The 23,273-nt window shown below is 41.3% G+C and overlaps 1 protein-coding gene across 6 annotated transcripts in view; it reads left to right on the plus strand.

Moving 5' to 3' along the window:
* CDH13 (cadherin 13) overlaps nt 1-23,273 on the plus strand; it is a 1,178,066-nt gene that overhangs the window by 546,310 nt on the left and 608,483 nt on the right. Inside the window, exons 5-6 of one of the 6 annotated variants that reach the window (XM_025369928.1) lie at nt 4,205-4,250; nt 13,133-13,290. The exons of 4 other annotated variants lie outside the window; for them this stretch is intronic. In XM_025369928.1, coding sequence (XP_025225713.1) covers nt 4,205-4,249 — 45 coding nt within the window. In that variant the 3' untranslated portion in view covers nt 4,250; nt 13,133-13,290. Of the gene's footprint in view, nt 1-4,204; nt 4,251-13,132; nt 13,291-23,273 lie in introns of those variants that run through there. One more of the 6 variants, XM_025369926.1, reaches the window with a different exon arrangement.

A 23,273-nucleotide genomic window follows, 5' to 3' on the forward strand; every position in this document is an offset into this window, starting at 1 on the left:
TTTCTTTTTCTTCTTTTTTCTTTTGGTTTCTCTTCTCGCTTCATTTCGTTCATTTGATCCTCAATCGCTGATACTCTTTCTTCCAGTTGATCGAGTCGGTTACTGAAGCTTGTGCATTTGTCAATTTCTCGTGTCATGGTTTTCATCTCTTTCATTTCGTTTATGACCTTCTCTGCATTAATTACTCTAGCCATCAATTCTTCCACTTTTTTTTCAAGATTTTTAGTTTCTTTGCGCTGGGTACGTAAGTCCTCCTTTAGCTCTGAGAAGTTTGATGGACTGAAGCCTTCTTCTCTCATCTCGTCAAAGTCATTCTCCGTCAAGCTTTGATCCGTTGCTGGCGATGAGCTGCGCTCCTTTGCTGGGGGAGATGCGCTCTTATTTTTTGAATTCCCAGCTTTTCTGCCCTGCTTTTTCCCCATCTTTGTGGTTTTATCTGCCTCTGGTCTTTGATGATGATGGTGACGTACTGATGGGGTTTTGGTGTAGGTGTCCTTCCTGTTTGATAGTTTTCCTTCTAACAGTCAGGACCCTCAGCTGTAGGTCTGTTGGAGATTGCTTGAGGTCCACTCCAGACCTTGTTTGCCTGGGTGTCAGCAGCAGAGGCTGCAGAAGATAGAATATTGCTGAACAGCGAGTGTACCTGTCTGATTCTTGCTTTGGAGGCTTCCTCTCAGGGGTGTACTCCACCCTGTGAGGTGTGTGGTGTCAGACTGCCCCTAGTGGGGGATGTCTCCCAGTTAGGCTACTCAGGGGTCAGGGACCCACTTGAGCAAGCAGTCTGTCCCTTCTCAGATCTCAACCTCCGTGTTGGGAGATTCACTGCACTCTTCAAAGCTGTCAGACAGAGTTGTTTGCGTCTGCAGAGGTTTCTGCTGCTTTTGTTGTTTACCGCGCCCTGTCCCCAGAGGTGGAGTCTACAGAGACAGGCAGGTTTCCTTGAGCTGCTGTGAGCTCCACCCAGTTCGAGCTTCCCAGCGGCTTTATTTACCTACTTAAGCCTCAGCAATGGTGGGCGCCCCTCCTCCAGCCTCGCTGCTGCCTTGCCGCGAGATCACAGACTGCTGTGCTAGCAATGAGGGAGGCTCCGTGGGCGTGGGACCCTCCCGGCCAGGTGTGGGATATAATCTCCTCGTGTGCCTGTTTGCTTAAAGCGCAGTATTGGGGTGGGAGTTACCAGATTTTCCAGGTGTTGTGTATCTCAGTTCCCCTGGCTAGGAAAAGGGATTCCCTTTCCCCTTGCGCTTCCCAGGTGAGGCGATGCCTTGCCCTGCTTCAGCTCTCGCTGGTCGGGCTGCAGCAGCTGACCAGCACCGACTGTCTGGCACTCCCTAGTGAGATGAACCCAGTACCTCAGTTGAAAATGCAGAAATCACCGGTCTTCTGTGTTTCTCGCGCTGGGAGTTGGAGACTGGAGCTGTTCCTATTCGGCCATCTTGCTCCGCCCGTATTCTGCTTTTTTAAATTACTCTTTATTTTCTGGGAATGTTCTCTTCATAAAGTTCTTCCAAACCATGATATTTAATGTCCACATAAGAAAACATCTCATGGACTCTCAATTTATTGAAACTTTCCCCTAGTTTCGGTTATTCTGTTTCCCACCAGTCTTTAACTACTTTAAACAATTCTGTGAGGACCATTCAGGTACACAGACATGAGTCCACAGTTATCTGATTTCGTAGCCTCAATGCTTGGAAGTTGAAATTTGTATTGAAAAACTAAATTCCTTCCACAATTAAAACATCATTGTCAAAATTTTTTGCAAAGAAATAACACTAAATAACATAGGTTATGACCACCTATGATATGTGACAGTCCTTGTTTACCTTACGCTTGCCGGCATTAAGCGCTAAGGTTTCTTTTTTTTTGAGACGGAGTCTCTGTCACCAGGCTGGAGTGCAGTGGCAGGATCTTGACTCACCTCAACCTCCACCTCCTGGGTTCAAGCGATTCTCCTGCCTCAGCCTCCTGAGTAGCTGGGACTACAGGCTTGTGCCGCCACACCAAGCTAATTTTTGTATTTTTAGTAGAGACAGAGTTTCACCATGTTGGCCAGGATAGTCTCAATGTCTTGACCTCATGATCTGCCTGCCTCGGCCTCCGAAAGTGCCGGGATTAAGGCGTGAGCCACCACACCGAGCCAAACTTTCTTAAATGTGTCACTTTTATTGATGAAAATGATAAGGTACTGTGGCTATTTTTTTTTTTTTTTTTTTTTGCCATTTAAAAAGCAGCGGTAAGGTATTTTTTTTCTTCCTCCATGTCTTGTGAGGCAGCTGCCTGTTCAAGCCCTCTTCCCTTTTCCTATTTGGGTGTTAATAGCTTCTCTATTGATTCGTAAAGGCTCACTACTTACTGTAGACATTAATCTCTTGCCTGTCATATGTTTGTTGCCTTTTTTTATGCCAGCTTGTTATTTGAATTAATTTGATTTGATGTTTTGAAATACTAAATTTTTAAATCTTTAGTCAGACACAATACCATTTTTTTCCTTATGTTTGTTCCCTTGTTTATACAATTAACAATCTTGGCCTGTTCCAAAATCAAAGTCACATTACATGTATTTTTCTAAGTTTTAAGGCTTCATATTCACATTTGATTCTTCAGTCCATCTAGAACTTACTTTTCATGTATGGTTTAATGTAAAGTCCCATTTCAAGTTTTTACCCTTCGAATTAGTTTTCCTTCCAAATGTTAGTTTATTTTATTTTATTTTATTTTATTTTAAATACCCATTCTTTTTCTGGTTTTGTCACGTAGCCTTCATGTGACATTAAGCTCTAATACATACAACAGTTTACTTTGGGACCATCTCATATATTAAATTTCGCAAAAATGCCACAATGTTCCAACACTCATAGTTTTATAATGTGTCTTAACATATGACAATAAACCCTTCTAAAATACACACAAGTTTCAAAACTGCCTTAATTAGGTTTTGCTTTGATTTTTCCTCTAGCAAGAAAAAACATGATCATTTTCTCAGATTCCTGCCCTACTTGTTTTCTCAAAGCTACTATCACACCCTGGACGTATGAGGCCAGGGATGGTGAGAGATCGGGATGCTTCGGAGTGTTTGCTTGACTGATAGAGACTCGGGGTTCCCAAACTGGAAGACGACCACAGAGGAGAAGCTTCCATTTTTCTAGTCAAAGATTCTACTCTGTTTCATGAGACAAAGCGTGAGAAGCTCACCAATACATTTTCCCCCAATTTCCTTCCATCAGCCTCTGAGATTTTCCTGATAGCTATCTGTCAGTCTTAGGACTTAAAATTGTTGGAATTTTGAACACAATTCTTCAAAGATATTTTAGTGAGGAACAAGAGATTCTGCTTTGGAACATCCTGAACAGATTCCCTTACAAAAAGTATTTCTAAGAACCCATCCCTATAATATATCTAAATTTTAAATGCTTATTGATGGAGTAAAATGGAAAGTACGAGAGTCCGTAATGTTATCTGGTAACAGTGTAGATGAGAGGTATGGGAGATGTAGGCATGTGCATGTTTCCTGATTTGACCAAACTTTTCACCATCAGTGACCCTTCTTACTAGTTTTCCAAAAACGGAGAGAACAGATCCAGCATCAATGAAAATGACAAAATTGACAAAGTTTTGCCTTGGCCCTCTTCCATCATCGCTGTCCTTTTCTCCTCTACTCAACCTCCCCATCAGTCTTTTTACCTGCCCCCCTCCTTTTTTTGAGGGAAGCTGTATTAGGCCATTCTCACATTGCTATAAAGAAATACCTGAGACTGGATAATTTATAAAGAAAAGAGGTTGAATTGGCTTATGGTTCTGAAGGCTGTACAGGAAGCATGGCGGCTTCTGCTTCTGGGGAGCCCTCAGGTAACTTATAGTCACGGCAGAAGGCAAGGGGGAAGCAGGCACATCTTCCTGACAGAACATGGCAGAAACAGGGCAAGAGAGTGGGGCAGGGAGGTACTACACACTTTTAAATGACCAGATCTTATGAGAACTCTATCATGAGAACAGCACCAAAGGGATGGTGCTAAACCATTAATGGAGGATGCACTCCCACGATCCAATCACCTCCCACCAGGCCCCACCTCCAACATGGGAGATTACAATTGAACATGAGATTCGGGTGGGGACACGGATCCAAACCATATCAAAAGTTTTTCTAATTAGGTTACTCATTCTATTAAAATAGACTGCCCATAAATAATCTTTGTTTTTTTAGATGAAGATTTGGCAAGTTCTGTGCCTAGCACGATGGCTGACATGAGATAAGTGCACAGTAAATTTTGAAATACCTGTGTCTCTATCCTCATTTCCTTGTTTCTGTCTCCAATTTCCTATATGCCATCAGGGGATTTAGTGACACTGCAAATAGCATGCTCTTTCGCAGGCATGCCTCTCCCATTTCCCCAGAACCTCTTTGTCTTTGTGAGGCATGGAGTCCCAAGCTATATGCTATTCAGGCGGAATTGTAGGAAGATTAACAGTTTCCTGGTATCTTTCTTGCAAAGGTTTGAATACCTTTACCAGTGCAGATCAGCACATGAAATTTAATGTTTACCTTGCCATTTTATAATGCTATTAACTTTCTCAAAATCTGTCCCTCTGCACTCTGTTGTTTAAGATTTATTGTAATCCTGCATGGTGAGATAGGTGGTGGATGTGTGTGACCTTACTTGGACACAGGATCTTTACAGAGGTAATCATGTTAAACTGAGGTCATTTGAGTAGACCCTAGTATAATATGACTGGTGCCTATAAAAAAGAGAAATTTGGAGACAGACTCACCCCCAGAGAGAACTCCACATGAAAATAAAGGCAGATGGCTGGGTATGGTGGCTCATGCCTGTAATCCCAGCACTTTGGGAGGCCGAGGCAGGCAGATCACTTGAGGTCAGGCATTCAAGACCAGCCTGGGCAGCATGGTGAAACCCCGTCTCTACTAAAAATATGAAAAATTTAGCCAGGAGTGGTGGTGCATGCTTGTAATTCCAGCTACTCGGGAGGCTGATGCACAAGAATTGCTTGAACCCCAGAGACGGAGATGGCAGTGAGCTGAGATCACGCCATTGCACTTCAGCCTAGGTGACAGACAGAGACTGTCTCAAAAAAGAAAAAAAAAAAGCCGAAAACGAAAATAACAGCAGAAATCAAGATGATACATCTTTAAGTCCAAAACTGCCAAAAAATGCAAAATAAACAAACAAGAAAAATCCATGAGAAGCTAGGAGACAGGCCTGGAACACATTCCTCCTCACAGACCTCAGAAGCACCTTGATCTTAGGTTCTCAGCCTCCATCACTGTGAGACAATCAATTTCTGTTGCTTAAGCCACCCGATCTATAGTACTTTGGCATAACAGCCCTAACAAACAAAATAGTAGACAAAAACAGAAAACAAACAACAAAAAAAGAAAACAAAGAAGGCTAAATAGCTTCCTTCTGAATGTGGATAGTTTCATCAGAGGATTTGATCTACTGTACCTTCTACTGCACTAAAAATTCTCATTTCATCAAGTATAATGAGCTGAAGTCAAAGGGATTTATTCAATGCTGAACCAAGCCAACACTCTCCCCACCCCACCTTAGTCTACCGTTAACATGTCCCAAATTGCATGCATTGTTTTGCTTGGATGTTATTAGCTCTTGCTGGGAAAGGTACTTGGCACTAATGTCACTATTAAAACTATGTTCACAAAGCAGTTACGCTGTGCCAGGCTTATATGGATTCATGTAATTCTCACATTAAGCCTGTGAGACTGGTGCCATGACTATACCACTTACATATGCCCAGCCAGAATCTTTAGTTATAACTTGTGCCTGGTCATACGGTCTGCTGGTTGTGAATCCAGTGTTTGAACTCAGGCAGTCTGACCCTGGGGGTGACATTTAAACTACTGTATTGCTGGGCTCTATGTTCTCAAAAGTTTGTAAAGTATTGTGTTAAAGAGAATTGGAATATTTGCTGTGGAACTCATCAGAGCTTTGAAATATGCTATTATCTCAGGGAATCTCTGAGAGCGTGATAGAGTAAGCAGCATTTCTAGTACATAGTTAACCATGGATCTCTTTTTATTAAGGCGAGATCTCTTGGGACTGGTGTTTGTTGAATAGACTTGCCAGATAAAATACAGGACTCCATTATGAAATTTCAGATAAATAATGTCTAGTGTTTTAGAATAAGTACATCCCAACTATTGCACTGGACATATTAATACTAAAGAATTTCTATTTGTTTATCTGAAATTCTAATTGTACTGGGGCATTCTGTATTTTTATTTGCAAAATTTGGCAAACTATACGAAAGATGCTTTGAAAACTATGGAATACACAGCCAAAGATCCCTGACTCTCCCTATCTTCTGGGCCTCTTTCTTTAGGAAACAAACATAAATCTGCCCAAACTGAAGTTGTACCCTTTTTACCTGCCCTGTTACCTTCCTAACATCCATCTTGTTGTCCTTCATTCTGCTACACTGGGGTTCCTATCAGAGTCTGCTTCCTGTCTCTTATGACTTAGAACATGCCATGCCAGACCCAGAGAACAAAACAGGCACATCCCTGGTTATTCCAAAGCCAGCATCACACCAGTGCGTAGAGACACGACCAGACAATAACAACACTCCTCCAGTTTTCACTCGAGGGAAAGGAGAGGGACTTATTGGGGACAGATGCAGATAAAACCCAAATCTGATGCCTTGAGGTTGGTCACTATGAAGTCCGTCCTGTGGTATCCCTCTGCGACATTTCGCTATCAGGGGAGTTGAGGGCTTATCAAGTTTAGGAAGCAATGTGTACTGAAAAGGATGAGGTCAGTTCAGGGTCTGACAAATCACTTGAACATGTCTTGAATCCTGAATTCTATCATCAGTCTCACTTTACAATCCATCCCTTCCCATTAATGCTGGATATAATAACACCACTCAAAGATGTTCATACATCCCATCTTACTTGGCACTATCTTTTTTTTTCTTTTTAAAAGATCCATTTGTCTTTCCAATATATTCAAGTTATCTTGACGAATGTTTCAGAGTTACTTAGAGCTTCATGGATTGCAGCAAGACTGAAGCAAATGACCACCCATAATTCAGAATATTTCTGAGCCAGAATAAAGTTTACACTTTGTGGCCATAAAGAGGACTCTTTATGCTTGTATGTAGAAGCTCAATTCAGGTTCCAAAACTGCACTGTCCAGTAAGGTAGACACTAGTCACCTGTGGTTACTTAAATTTACCCTTAAATTAATTAAAATAAAATTAAAACTTTAGTTCATGAGCCATATGCATTAGTCTGTTTTCATACCTCTGTAAAGACATACCTGAGATTAGGTAATACAAAAAGAAAAAAGATTTCATTGACTCACAGTTCTACATGGTCGGGGAGGCCTTAGAAAACTTACAATCATGGCGGAAGTTGAAGGGGAAACAAGGCACATCTTACCGCAGTAAAGCAGGAGAGAGAGAGAACCAGGGCAACTGCGAAATACTTTTAAACCATCAGACCTTGTGAGAACTCACTCACTATCATGAGAACAGCTTGGGGAAACTGCCCCTATGATCCAGTCCTCTCCCACCAGGCCCCTCCCCTGACACATGGGGATTAAAATTCGAGGTGAGATTTGGGTGGGGACACAGAGCGAAACCTTATCACCATGCTAGCCATATTTCAAATCATCAGCTACATATAGCTGGTGACTAGTATATGCAGTACATACATACTGCACAGTGTAGATATGAAATGTTTCCATCAACATAGAAAGCTCTGTTGGACAGCCCTATTCTAGATGCTTTATTCTCAAACATGCTACAGAATAACACATAAGATATTGGCATGGATACCATTCTATTTGGTTTCGGACAGAAGAAATAAGGAAAAATGTTTCTGAAACAGGGAGTGCACTTTAGATGATTTTATATGAAGCTATTAATAGTTTATTAACGTATTGATTAAAAGATGGCAAGTTCTTAACCCCCATGATAGCCCACTGGTGAAGACAGAACCATGCAGATGCTATTAATTCTGCTCTGTTTCTTTTTCTAATGAGCCAGTGTGGACACTGGGGAAGAGGAAGGGATTGTCTGGAAAGATCAGAGCATCCACAAGAAACTGCACGGGGATGGAGGCACCATTGACTGAATCAGAGCCCCCAGTTTGCTTTGGGTGACCACAGAGGGACTGAACAAACCCCCATGTTGCCAGTCCTTAGTTTGGAGAATAGCCTCGAACAGCACACTTGTTCACTGAGAAAGGATATGAAAATGCAGATAAGTTAAAAAAACAAAACAAAACAGTCATTCTTACTCTGGCAGTCAGATGAGTCACCAACACATTAAATCCTTTATAGATCTCTATACCTTCCTTTATGCACCTGTGTATAATATGCTCACAAAAATAAGATCATAATATACGTACTGTTTTTTCAACCTGCTTTTTTTTTTTTTTTTTTGAGACGGAGTTTTACTCTTATTGCCCAGGCTAAAGTGTAATGGAGCAATCTTGGCTCACTGCAACCTATGCTTTCCGGGTTCAAGCGATTCTCCTGCCTCAGCCTCCCAAGTAGCTGGGATTAGAGGCATGTGCCACCATGCCTGGCTAATTTTTGTTTTTCTTTTTTTTCTTTTTTTTTTTTTTTTTTAGTAGAGACGTGGTTTCTCCTTGTAGGTCAGGCTGGTCTTGAACTCTCGACCTCAGGTGATCCACCTGCCTCAGCCTCCCAAAGTGCTGGGATTACAGGTGTGAGCTACCATGCCCGGCCTCAACCTGCTTTTTAAATTAATATGCTTCAACACATTTCCAAGTCAAAATGACTTGTACAACATTGTACTTAAAGGTTGTGGCCATGCGCGGTGGCTCACGCCTGTAATCCCAGCACTTTGGGAGGCAGAGGCAGGCAGACCACGAGGTCAGGAGTTCGAGACCAGCCTGACCAATATGGTGAAACCCCGTCTCTACTAAAAATACAAAAATTAGCCAGGCGTGGTGGCAGGCGCCTGTAATCCCAGCTACTCAGGAGGCTGAGGCAGGAGAATTGCTTGAACCTGGGAAATGGAGGTTGCAATGAGCCCAGATTACATCACTGCACTCCAGCCTGGGTGACAGAGCAAGACTCCATCTTGAGAAAAAAACAAAAACAAAAACGTTGTGCATTAATCTGTTCTGTAGGTGTTTTTAGTGGGGCATTTAGTGGCGGTCCAGTTTATCCACAATTATAAATATAATTCCACTGAGCATCCTCAACTTTGTGCACATTCCTAATCATCTCCAAGGAATACATTTATGGAAGGGGAATTACTGTCTTAAAAGGGGATTGGGGTCGGCATATATTATTAAAGTTTGTGATATAAGTCTTTAGTTGCTTGATGAATGGAGGCAGAAGTTTGATCCCTAAGGACCCTTCTCATTCCAAAGTTGTCTGAGTGCTGGATTGTAACTCTGTTGTGCATGGGTCTTAAGTCTGAGCAAGCCCTTAACTCCCTTCCTCACCCATCAGCCTGAGCCAGAGTTACCCTGAGGTCCCAAATTATGAGCAGGAGAACGTCACCCTAGGCATGGCAACTAGAAAGTTTTTACTCCTGGATGCTACCATGAGGCACAGCCATCCACTAGAACTTGCTGTGATTATGTAAATGGTCTCTATCTGCACATACAGTATAAGCACTGACCACATCTGGCTGCTGAGGACTTGAGATGTGGCTGGTGTGACCAAATAACTGGGATTTTTAATCTTACTTAATTTTAATAGACACATGTGGCTAGTGGCTGACATTTTAGACAGCAGTTCTAAGAACATAGCTCTGAGCCTCAAGTACTCAGGTCTTTGCCATGTTGTTTCATCTTAAATACGGCAATTGATAACATTGCTCATGCTCAGCTGCTTGCTTCAAACGACCTTTACTTCCCTCGCTAGTTCTTCAAAGGTAGGGACTAATCACCAAATCACCAGTGATACTCTGATGCCATCCCCAGGTCTGCTATAGCACAAAGGTGACCCTCAATGAATAGGCATGTCAACATCAATCACTTTCCTCAAAGTTTAACTCAGCTATGATAGACCATGGCATATCCCTAAGCCAAGCTACTCATTCCAAATATGGAGATCTCGTAAACTAGAGATTACGATAATAGTACCTGTCCCTTAGTGTTGTGAGGATTAAATATAAGAAGAGCACTTAATACAGTGCCTAGTGCAAGGTGAGTCGCCAGTGAATGGGGACCATTACTCTTGCCTCCAACATTGTAACAAGGTCCCCTCCACATAGGGATAGCCTGTCAAGACCCATGCCTGTTACTCAGAATCTCTTTTAGGGATATTTAAATACATGGTCAAGTATTGCATTAGGAGAGTTGGCTTCAAAACAAGAGAATGTCAGACCAAATTGAGTTCCCCTTATTGTGTGCTCTCATGAAGCACTTATCACAATGGTAATTATTTGCAGTATTTTTACCTAATACCCGCTTTTCCCACCATGCTATAAACACACAAGAGAAAGACTTTATCTTGTTCACTGATGTATTCCCAGTGCTAAACACATAGTAGGCATTTAGCAAATCCTGAATGATAGATTGAGGATAAGTGGGTAGGTGGGCAGGAATAAAGGAGCTAGGGGAAACCCTAGCATAGAAATAAAATAGTACCAGAATCCCTGAAATCTAGTCCTGTTTAAGTTCACAACTAACTATTGGTCCACCGAAAAGCCCTGGTTTTGGCTTCTCTGTTTTGTAAAGTGAAAAAGGTTGATCCAGATTAGGGTTTTTCAGTCTCAGAACTATAGACATTTGGGGCAGATAATTATGTTGTGGGAGGCTGTCCTGTGCTTATAAAAGGATGTTTAATGCACCTCTGCCTCTACCCATTAGATACCAGCAGCACTCCTTCCCCAGCTGCAGCGACTAAAAATGTCTCCAGAAAAATGTTCCAAGCAGGGACATTCTGCCCTGCCCCACCACAGTTGAGAACCACTGATTTAGATCCTGTCTGAAGTCCCCTCTGGCACTGACAGTCTAAGATTCTTCTTGGGACAATAATTTCTGAACATGTGAATTTTCTGACATTTCATAGATGGTTATAGAATTATAAGAATATTTCCAGCTACTTACACAAATAACTCAGACCTGATTATCAATTAATATTTGGATCAGTGGGCCATTAAAATGCTGATTTGAAATTCAATTTTCTATTTTTAAAAATGATCACTTTGTGAATTATATCTGTTAGGTGGTTGATTTTATTTAAATGGAGTGTATAATTTTTCCCATTCTGTGTTCATGAATAACGCTTTATAGTTGAATGTCAGAGTGCCTGCTAATGACCCTAACAATCATAGCTTATTTCTATAGAATCCATAGAGTCATTGACAGGTTGGTTTTTTTTTTTTTTTTCATCTTCCACTTTTTTCCTTCGAATAAGACCTTTAATTAATGCTCATTAAGATGAACAAATAGCCTGGCCTTGAATCCTCCCAGTGTTTGGTTCACTCTCCCCTAACTTACTAAAGTTGCTACTGGAAGTCATACAGAGACATGCAGTTGTTTTCTGGAGCAGTGTGTTCGTGTTTCTCATTATGCAAAAAAATATACACCTTGGTCAAACAGGGAGGTATATTTTTGCAGAACTATTTGTTCATAGGACCTGTGTGCATTAAGACTCAACAATGTGCCACCCTATTGGCAATTATGGAATTTGAGTCTCACATCAGAGTGAATGTGTTGGTGGTCTGGTGAGACTTTCAATCCCCTTCCTTGGAAAACTGCCTTAGTGAGGAGTTCAGGGATTCCAAGAAATACAGAAAAGCCTTTGGGATTTGTAGTCCCATTGATGTGAAATCAACATTTCCCATAAGACCGCAGAACTTTTTGTGTTCCAGGCAGTGTCCCAAGCACTAAAAGCTATTATCTCCTTAACTCGCTCAACTCTATCAGGCAAATGCTCACAGGACCATGATTTTACTATCAAGAAAAGGGAACCACCCTAGAGAGGTGTTAAGTAACCTGCCTGAAGTCACAGAACCAGAGTTTGAATTTGTCTCACCAGATTTCTGGAATTGCGGTCTTCCCCAGTGCTACATTGCCTCTAGATTTAGGATAAAATACAAATGACTTATATTTTCCACTTAAAAGAAGCATTCGTTAGCATCAAACTAAAGTTGGTTCAACATATATTCCTATCAAAATAGGCTAAGTTTTTTTTTTTTTTTAATTTGCAAGTGCTTGTGAACAGGCAACGATTGGAAAATAGCTTACTTTCAATGACTGCTGTGAGCATCTAATTTTAATTCATATATTTTCTGTAGGCCACTGTTTGTAGCTTTTAGATTCGATTTCCCTCGCTTAAAAGTAAACTTTGCTTTACTTAGAAAACACAGTGACTTTGGAGAATAGGGACTGTTGTGTTTTTAAATTTCATTAGGTTAATTGTCATTTAGAAGTAAGGTTTTTTCTAAAAATAGGAAAACATTCTCTTCATCACAGAGCCCTAAATCAATCAACATATTTTAAGAGAATTGAAATGGTGTTGAGGTAACTTTATTTTTGCTATTGTAGTCTTTGGAGGAAATAAATGCAAATGAGAAAAATCAGTTAAGATCAGACGATGGATGGATTTTCTTTCACATCCTTTCCTTTGTAAATATAAGGTTAGGAACAAACAAACTTCCTAGGAACTATCCTAATATGGATTATTATAATCTATGTTTTTATAAAAATAGTGCCAAAGAATGGAACCCATTTAAATGGCTTAGAGCATGAGACTTTTAACCTAGGACTCAGCATTTGGTGGCAGCTACATGGATGAAGCTCACTGAAATGACATCAGGTCTGTAGAGAAGTGTCCCATCGTTTAGGATTTCTTCAGTTATAACCTAAAAGAAGCCATATGTTTGAAGTGTGTGCTTTGTATATCTTATGTGAAAACACGGTCCCAGCAGCCCATATTATCTTGGAACTATACAGACTCCTGAAGCCATGCCCCCTTTTCACCTACATAATTATTAGACTATGCCTGCCAATTTTAATTCTAGAAAAATGGTCACTCTAGGTAATGTTCTTTAAAACAAACAAACAAAGGCTGCTTAATCCATGATGCTGTAGCCATTTGTTGGTTTGTTTATTTTAATCCCCAATTTACAACGAAATGTGTTTTTTTTTTTTTCTTACAGAGAACACACAATCCTATTAAAAGTGAACTTCTCTCAAATGAAGGCATTACAGCAGATTTAAATTCATGCATTACAATTTTAGCAATTTAATGAACATTCTATTTGGGGACATTATTGGTTTAAAGGAATAAATCACAAACATTTTATTTCCCGCTAGCACTCGGTATTTCAAATCCATTTTCTCAACAAAATGATGTGTTTAAATAAATTGTCCTATGGACTGAATTTTGATCACATTATTGGGTATTTGGGATACAAAGGTGTAGACAGGGAGTCAGAAGTCATCACATCTATTGAAGGCTTTGCAGTCAAGAAATGAGGCCTCAGACAAGTCACTTAGTATTAGGGGACTTAATTTCTTCTCAGTCCAAGGCAGGTGTTTAATTGCAACGTGTCCCAACTTGACTAGGGGAATTTGTTCACAGAATCAAGCGAATTCCCATCCCCACCCTCACATTTGGATTGGGTAAGTCTGCAGAGGGGTCCACCGGGCCTCCTTGCTAACAAGCTGCGGACGGCTCTAGCCCAGGTGCCCCATGGAGTAACCACTGTGTGGTTAATGCCAGAAGTCCCATCGAGTTGAAAGCTTCTCTAACCACATCTTGGACTGTGGTACTTGACACTTGTCTTTTCTTCAGTAAAGCAAAAATACCCTTAGTCATGTCATCATTAAAATGTACATGAGTTAGAATCTTATGCCTGCCTGGTTTCATGAGTTCAAAATGGGAGAAACTCAGGAAGGTTGAGTTGAGCCCCATGCTGAAAAGAGGGGAAGAAGAGGGGATGACTTGGAGCCAGGAAGGCTTGTGGGACAGAGCTTCTTAACCTGGGGTGTTCACCCTTTGTCCCTGGATGGACTTGAGGGAGTCTCTGAATGCCTGAAATCACAGGCAAAGTGAGTGTGTGTGTGTGCATGTGTGTGTGTGTGTGTATTTTTCTGTAAAGGGAGGGATCACAATTTGCATAGATTTCCCAGGGAGATGTTGATTGTAGGATGGTCAGAACCATCCTAACTAGGTGGTGATTTGGAGCATAGGCATTGGGCGCAGAGACCCTGGCTTAGAGCCCATCGCTTCCATTAATTAGGTACGCACAGGAACTGCATTCCCCTCCAAGTGTGCTCTACCAGTGGCAAATGGCTGTTGTGAGACTAATTGGGAACATAGGAAAGGTGCGCATGGTCTGGTACTCAGTAATTGCTCAATAAATACAAGCTACATCCTAACGGATATTTTATGGAGGTCCTTAAACCGAGCAAAAGCAATGTTACTTGATGCATTTTGAAAGGAAGTGATGATTAACTAATCCTTCCTGCCCCCTGCTAGTCACGCCTTACATCACTGTGTAGTCGCTTTCTCCTCATCTGGACCTTTTGCTAAAGACTAACAAAGAAAGCTTCCTCTGGTGGCTCTGGTCTCCAACTAAGGCTATAAATGGTGTATTGTTGAGGCTGCAGGAGAAGCTGGAAGAGTCATAATGCCAGGTTCAGACCCCTTGGTCTTCTGTCTGCGATGGGTTTGCTGTGCTCTGCTGGGGAAAATAACTCATCTTTTGAACCCCTCTGGGACATTTCCATGAGTTTTGTTGGATGGTCGTGTGTGTTCACTTTATGATCTCCACGTGAAAGGTGAAGTTCATAACTGCTACCAATCTCTAAGCTTTGTCCTTTAAAGTCTGCAGACACTTGAAACCGTCTGTTAGTCTTGCCATGCTGTGATCAAAAGGATTGTGTTTAAGTATGTATACTCTAACTGCTTATTGTGATTGCTAACATTTGTATAGTTCTTTGGGGTTTACAAAGTACTTTCCTTGTATTTTCCCATTTAATCTTCACTTAGGACTAAAAAAGTTAGTGACACTAATGGGAATGAGCGAAAACCAATTTCAGAGAGTATTACCTACACAAAATTATAAAGTAAAATGAGATTGATTTCCCATGTCATGAGGAAAAATGTCTCTTTACTTTGTGATTCTTTTTATCACATATTTAAAAGCATTTGCATTTTTCCTTTTCTGAATTTTCTGCTTTTAGTTTTTCCTCTTGTTTTAGATGTTCAGTGTAATTCACCAGTCGTGGCAGTTTTCTGCTTGATTCACAGAAAAAAATAAAAAAGAACTTTGACCTGCAGTGTCCACCTGATTAAAATTAGTTTGGATTTTTCAGATAAGGTTCCTTCTTTTTATTATTATAAACAGGCTTTATCTTAACAGAGTTGGAGGAAACATTTAAGGGAACGATTCATCTTATTTGTATTTCAACCTGAAAAAAGGAAAAGAGATATAGCGAAAATTTTTAGTTGTTTAAGTGGGAAGTGCTTTATTTGAGATAAACACAAAAGGTTTTAAGGATCACTGATATTAGTCAAACATAGCAGCTTTTGGCTTTTGTCTGAAGAGCTCTTGTCTGCTGACTTGCAGACCTGTGACCTCTAGATAAAGTTTCAAAATGCAGAAAATATTTATCTTCTTGCTATGACCTTCCATGCACAAGACATGAAGCCATGGATTTGTTTCCTAGGGAACTAGTGAGTGAGGAAGATCTATAATTAAATCTGTGAGTTATATGCTACACATGGGAATTGGGTACGCACCAAGTCCTTTAGAAAAATCCCATAATATCACCATAGCCTCAACTGGTGGAATTAAACTCAATTTTTCTTCACACATTTTTAGAAAGCATCATTTAGAATCTTAATACGGGAAAGTTCTTGTGTTTCTTTCCAAAGTCAGGGTGTGTTTAGTTTGGCTTCCATTTTGCTCTGGATCCAATGTCCCTCCCTGATGGGACGGCACCTGCCATTGCTGCTCAGGTGAGTGCTTTATATGGAAGTCTTGGAAAAGTGAGTGGTAGTCTAGTCTCAGACATCAGCACATCAGAGCTGGAAGGGATCCAAGGCAGTGTTTGGCAAAAGTTTTTTGATGTTCAAAATGTGTCCTTCAAATAAAATCTAATTTTAAAATTCATTGAGTAAAGCAGACATTAGGTGAACTGGTTTTGGCTGGAAGTAAGGGAGAAAGAAACTTTTCATCATCACCCCAACTCCAAAAGTCCAGAGCAAGAGGTCTCTAAGGCACCCCCATTTCTCAACTTGAACATCAACATCTAAGCCATGGCACTGACTGTAGAGGGGGATACTGAGGCTTAAGAGATGTTGCCATTGGTCAGCCGTCTCATAGCCTCTAGAGGTTAAACACACACACACACACAAACACACACACACACACAACTAGTAAAAAAAAGAAAAGTCAGAAAAATGAATAGCTGTTTCCAAATCTGGCTCGAATATATTTCATAGTAAATTTCCAGATCTGGAGGCTCATGAGGGCCAAGATTTCTCTATGGTGCTTTTATTTTTCACCTTTTGAAACCAATCATCAGCCTTTTACATTAACTCTAAAAAGTAAAACTCTGTCGACTCTTCTCTTTCAATGGGATTGTGCTCTCTGTATTATTTCTCAACCAAGAGAAGGACTCTATGAGAGGGAAGCAGAACCTCAGGACCACCAGTGAAGAGATATTTTACAAATACCAAGGCTTGGTGTAGATGTGAGGCCAGGGGCTGGGTGCGGTGGCTCATGTCTGTAATCTCAGCACTTTGGGAGGCTGAGGTGGGTGGATCACCTTAGGTCAGGATTTCAAGACCAGCCTGATCAACATGGTAAAACCCCATCTCAACTAAAAATACAAAAATTAGCTGGGCATGGTGGTGCACACCTGTAGTTCCAGCTACTCAGGAGGCTAAGGCAGGAGAATCGTTTGAATCCAGGAGGCAGAAGTTGCAGTGAGCTCAGATGGTACCATTGCACTCCAGCCTGGGCAACAGATCGAGACTCCAACAAAAAAAAAAAGAAAAAAAAAAAAGGTGTGAGACCGGGGTGGGTGTTGTTGAGGACAGTAATAATGCCTGATGTTTTTGTAGCAGTCCCTGCTCCACACTATATATGCCTTAGCTCATTTAGTGTTCGTGATGTCTAAGCCCTGTGTGTGTGTGTGTGTGTGTAGTAATAGTAGCTTATTTTTTTCTTTATTTTTTAATATACACTTATAAGTGTACATGTGTAGTGTGTAGATATATATACATTTGCCCCTGTCTCTCTGATCTACCCATCTGTATGTTTACGATCTTCCCCACCAACCTTTTAAGGCAGATACTTCTACTATCCCTATTTTATGTATAAAGAAACTGAGACACAGAATCCTAAGGGTCCTACAGCTGGTCGTGGCAGCACTGAGATTTGTATCCAAGCAGCCTGGCTTCCAAGTCTGTGCTCTTTGCTGGTCTACATTCATACCCAATCTTTTTTTTTCTTTTCTTTTTGGAGTATAAGCTATAGAGCTTTGAGCAAAATTTCTGATGTGAAAAGGAAACAAAAATAATAACTCAAAAGTTTTTTGCTCTAAGGATAAAAGGAGCAAATGTAAAGCACCTAACCTATTGCACCTCGTAATTTCTCGCACCTAATAATTTCTCAATAAGTTTCTGTGTTGCGGTAAAAATTGTCAACCATGCACACAAACCGATCTTTTAAAAAATTGAGATGAATTAAAGTGAAAGACTTCAAAATCAGTTTGTCACGTTTGATGCTAAACACTATATTTTCTCTGAGAATTTTAAATTGTGCAGGTAATTTCTCACCACGGTAAGTTATGATTTTTCATCCTGAAACAGTATCACGTCATCTAAGGAATTTTCCTCAGTGCAGTACACTCCCACCCATGCCCCTGAAAATGTTTAATCTATTTCTACTACTTACCTGTAGGTCCAGTTCATTTCTAGAAATGTTCTGCAGGTTATCATGAGAACAGGAGTGATCCACGAAATAAACAGGCGCTATTGTTTGGATTAATTACCAGGAACAGAATCATAAGTGGTGACAACTCACAACAGCTGATTCCCCATTCTCCTGTCCTGATGGATAGATTTATGCATTTGAAACATTTTTCTCTGATTGCCTGCCCATCTCCTGTTCACATGCTCCCCAAGAACCTCTACGTCTTATCCATGGAATATGTCCGAAAACCAATGATCATCCCCTGTTTGTTCGTGTATTGTCTAATGGAGGAAAAGAAATTATACCTTAGGGCAGATATTTTCCTGATAAATAGCATTTAGTCATTAAATTAGCTCTTTTAAGATTGTATTATTTTTAAAGGCTTCTTACTTTTTATTTTTTACTCTTTTTTGAGACAGAGTCTCACTGTGTCACCAGGCTAGAGTGCAGTGACGTGATCTCAGCTCACTGCAACCTCCGCCTCCTGGGTTCAAGCAGTTCTCCCCCCTCAGCTTCCTGAGTAGCTGGGACTACAGGCGCGCACCACCACGCCAAGCTAATTTTTGTAGTTTTAGTAGAGATGGCGTTTCACCATGTTGGCCAGGACGGTCTCAATCTCTTGACCTGTGATCTGCTTGCCTCAGCCTCCCAAAGTGCCGGGATTACAAGCCTGAGCCACCACGCCCAGCCTAAAGGCATCTTAGTCATTTGACTTTTCAAGACAGCCTTATTTATCAGCCTCTGATGCTTGACGTTTGCTTGTGTTGCTTTTTGTTGTCATAGTATTTTTGTGGTTGTCATTTTTTTTTCTTTCTTTTTGTTGTTATTTGCTTTATGTCTGTATTTGTTGTATTTTTTGTTTAATCCACCCCATCTCTGCCCAAGACTGTGGTATATCATCAAGGTTGAGAACCACTGGGTTAAGGAGTTACAAAAAGTTAAATTTCTCAGTGCTAATGTTGACTCGTTGTATCGGATGAGCTCACTGTAACTCAGGAAAATCAAAAGTTTGACTTGAAAGAATGAGACAAGTCAAGCTCTCATGAGACAAGCCAATTCCTTTTCCTGTGGAGGAAGAGTTTTGATGGGGAGAACGAGCTGAAGAAGTGGTGCCCCCATTGAAGCAGGCAGTTGGTGATCCCCTGTGAAGGTGTTGAAGGGCAGATGGGAGACAAGATATTTTAATGAAAATTGTAACCTATTTTATAAATAAAGTTTATTTTTTATTATTGTAATTATTATTATTATTATTTTTTGAGATGGAGTCTCACTCTGTCACCCAGGCTGGAGTGCCATGCTGTGATCTTGGCTCACTGCAACTTCTGCCTCCCGGGTTCAAGTAATCCCCCCAACTCAGCCTCCTGACTAGCTGAGATTACAGGTGCCCGCCTCCACACCCAACTAATTTTAGTGTTTTTAGTAAAGATGGGGTTTCACCATGTTGGCCAGGCTGGTCTTGAACTCCTGGCCTCAAGTGATCCACCCACCTCGGCCTCCCAGAGTCTAGAATTACAGGCGTGAACCACCACAGCTGGCCCCAAACAAAATTTAATTTAATCCTTACAACAATCACTTAAAGGAAGAAGGATATTTGCATTATTAGAGCACCTTCATGAACCTGACATTTTTATGTCGCTCTTTGAATCCCCTCAAATGCCAGCTGATTTAGGTTTCATCTTTCCCTTCATCAGTGATAAAACCATAACTTGAGGCAAAGGTGACTATCCAGAACCAGGGTTTCTGATTTTACTGCCTTGTTCTACTGCTTGGATACAGCCTGGCCTGAAGCCTCAGGGCCTTTAGGATGTAGACTGGCAGGGGAAATCCCGGGCAGGGGTGTTTTTTGATGAGAGAAGCTGTTTGCAACCTGCAGCTCTGGAGTGACTCGGAGAGAGAAATGACTAATTTCTCCATTCAGCAAAAATGCACTGAGCTCCAGCTACATGATGAGGACTACTGTAGATTCTGTGGACACAGCAGTGAACAGAACAGACCAAGCCCTGTCCTAAAGTCCACCTGCTAGTAAGGGAACCTGACAAATCAAAAGTTAATAAAATATATGGTGTGTCAGTTGCTATGATAGATCCTGATAGGGGCTATGGAGGTCAATGGCTAGAGACGAGAGTAGGTTGCAGTTTTCAATAGGGAGGCCCTCACTGAGAACTGATGAAATGGGATGAGTGCAGGGATGCATCTGTCTGGGGGCTGAGCATCCTAGATAAAATGAACTATGAGTGCAAAAGCTGGGGGCAGTAGTGTGTCCAGAATATTCTAGAAACCGTAGGAAGGCTGGTGTGGCTGAAGCAGAGGGAGCAAGGGAATGTTAGATAGGAGAAAAGTTGTGACCAGATCACAGAAGGTCTTTGGCCACCATAAGGTTTGGCCTTTATTCTAATTGAGCGGCAAAGCTACTGGAGGGCTTTGGTGAAGACAGATGTGATCTGGCTTATGTCTTTATTGAATGACTCTGGCTGATGGATGGAAAATAGATTAGAGTGTGGATGGGGCAAGAGTAGCAACAGCTGCAATCGCTTAGGCTCTAGAAGCAGTGGGGGATTGGCCCAGAGCAATGGTGGTGGAAGGGGAGAGGCGTGGTTATGGCCGTATTCTGGATATAATTTGAAAAGATTGGCGGGGGTGGGGGAAGTGAGGATTTTAGCTCTGTTTTATTGAGTGTGGCTGCCTACAAACCAGGCTCTGCGCCTCTCCGAACTGTCATGCATTCTTTTTGAGTTCTCTTGGTGGTTTTGTAAAGAAGCCAGCATCGCTCCCCATCTCCCAGAGGGGGAAACTGAAGCTCAGGGACATTCAGGAATTCCCTTAAAGCCCCGTGCCAGGCTTTGGCCATGGTCCTGACTCCCAAACCTGTCCTTTTTATACTGTAACAGGCTGCCTCCCCTCCAAAGTCTGCAGGAAATTTAAGACTCTTGGAATTTCTTATTGTATCAGCATGAATATTATTAAGTTTCCCATAAACTCAAATTTTGTCTATTTAAAAAGACTATGAATCTTTCTTTTTAGAAATTGAGGTGGTTAGGATTAATGACCAACCATAAAATTTTATAAGCAATTATTACGGTTTACTGTACCTTCTTCAGCTGCTTGTCGCCTTGCCTTCTTTTCTTTCTCCTGTAGTCAGGGTGGGTTTTCACATCACTGATCAAGATATTGGGCTGGGAAGAGGCACACTTGGAGTGAGACCCTTCAGAAAGCCTCTGTTTTTAACTTTAGCTGTGACACTGGGATCTCAATCATGGAAGTACATTGACATCTACTCATCCTGCATTAGTAATATGGGCATGGTGCATTTTCTGTATTTATTAGCTATGTTCTGTATTTATTATTTATTATTCTGTATTTATTAGCTATTTTCTGTATTTAATAGAATCTTTAGAAAGGAACTCAATCCCCTGTTTCAACAAAGTACATTAATTTTTTGCTTTGTGGTAGATAATGCAAAAGCGGTCACTTTTTTCTGTGTGTGGCTCTCATCCTAATTTAGGGCCCCTTTCTACCTAGAACTCTGTAGATTCCTGCCTTCTGTGTTTTTCCATCATCCCAGACCCTCAGCTACAAGCTCAGGCCTCCAGCCCCTTGTGCACAACTGCTTCTTTTGATCAGGATTACTTTGCCCCCAGTCTTCCTGGGACTTGCTGCAGGTTTATTTCAAAGTTGTAAATCCTCTGCAGACTACCTCCTCATGCTATTCTCAACCTCTGGTTCTTTCTTTTTCTGATTGCCCCCAATATTAACAAAGTGAGGCAAAAATAACTACAGTTGCTGGAAAGTGGCACTGTGTTAGTCAGAACACAGAGGTTGTGTGTGACAGACACACATTCAATGGCTGAGGCTAACGGGTATTCATTGACTCCCATAGTCAGGAAATCCAAAGGTACATCTGGCTTTAGAACAGCTGGATCCAGGCCTCACACAGTTGCACTTTGTACTCTCCCTTTGCATGGTGGCCTGATCTTCTCCTGCCACAGACACTTGGTCAAAGAAGCTGGTCACAAGCTGCATCCTTCTAGCACTGTGAATATTAAAGGCAAGAGGAATCTTCCCTCTGAGCTTGATGTGGTTTGGCTGTGTCCCCACCGAATTCTAACCTTGAATTGTAGTTCCCATAATCCCCACACGTCATGGGAAGGACCCAGTGGAAGGTAATTGAATCATGGAGGCGGGTTTTCCCATACTGTTCTCGTGATAGTGAGTTAAGTCTCACGAGATCTGATGGTTTTACAAGTGGGAGTTCCCCTGCACAAGCTCTCTTGCCTGCCCCCATGTAAGATGTGACTTTGCTCCTCATTCACCTTCTGGCATGATTGTGAGGACTCCCTGGCCATGTGGAACTGTGAGTCAATTAAACCTCTTTCCTTTATAAATCACTCAGTCTTGGGTATGCCTTTATTAGCAGTGTGAGAAAAGACTAATACACAGATCTAACAAGAATACCCCAAGGAGAATACGGTTTGGTACAACATTGGGCAAATGCCCATTGCTGAAGCCATCTCTGAGGCCAAATAAATGGGTTCAGCATGGCTAGAAGTACATCTCATTATGGGTGGAAGAAGGGGAATGTCATGACACATGATTGTGGCACAGCTGATTGTCATGGGCCAAGTGGGAGGGTTAATGTAAGAAGGGGTTGGACAGCCTGCTTGGTAAAAAATCTATAGCTGCAATCCTTCACCATAGTTCTACTGAAGTCAAATTGCATTTGTAGCACTAGAGTTTCACTTAAAGGGAATGCAGCACTGGGGATAGACCCTAGCATTTTTTCCAATTGTCGTTTATTTTTAATTGCCACCATGTCTTGAGCACCTGCCCTATGCCCCCATGCTGTTCTAGGTATATACGATGGCAAACTGATGAATATCACGTTGACTCTGCACTCAAAAGATGCTGTTCATTAGGAGGGGGTCTTCCTAAATTATACAGACTGATCAATTTACATGCCACCCTTTGATGCTAACTAAGACAAAGGAGAAATAGCCCCAAGTGTTAATACTCTGTCTCTTGAATTGAGTTATTTTTCCAAGGCAATAAAATGTGAAGATGGCAATTAGTTAACCATTATGAAGACAAATCTTCAAATATTTCTCTCACTGTGGTGACATTTAAAATGCTTCCTGCTCAACCAAACAGCCAATTGATTTCTTTCCCATCTTCTTATAATGGCTAATTGCTAAGCAATTGATTGAATCCCCTTTTGTTACTATGTAATTACTAAGCTGGCGGAAACAACTCTCCTGACCATTTCTCAGTCTGCTCGTTTTGGTCACCTGTAGGGCAGGTTTGGGGTAGGAATACTCTTATTTGGTTAAACTTTTTGCAAATAATCAAATTGCTTTATATAGTGATTCCGA

This window comes from Theropithecus gelada, chromosome 20, assembly GCF_003255815.1.
Source record: "Theropithecus gelada isolate Dixy chromosome 20, Tgel_1.0, whole genome shotgun sequence".
Classification (NCBI taxonomy): Eukaryota; Metazoa; Chordata; class Mammalia; order Primates; family Cercopithecidae; genus Theropithecus; species Theropithecus gelada.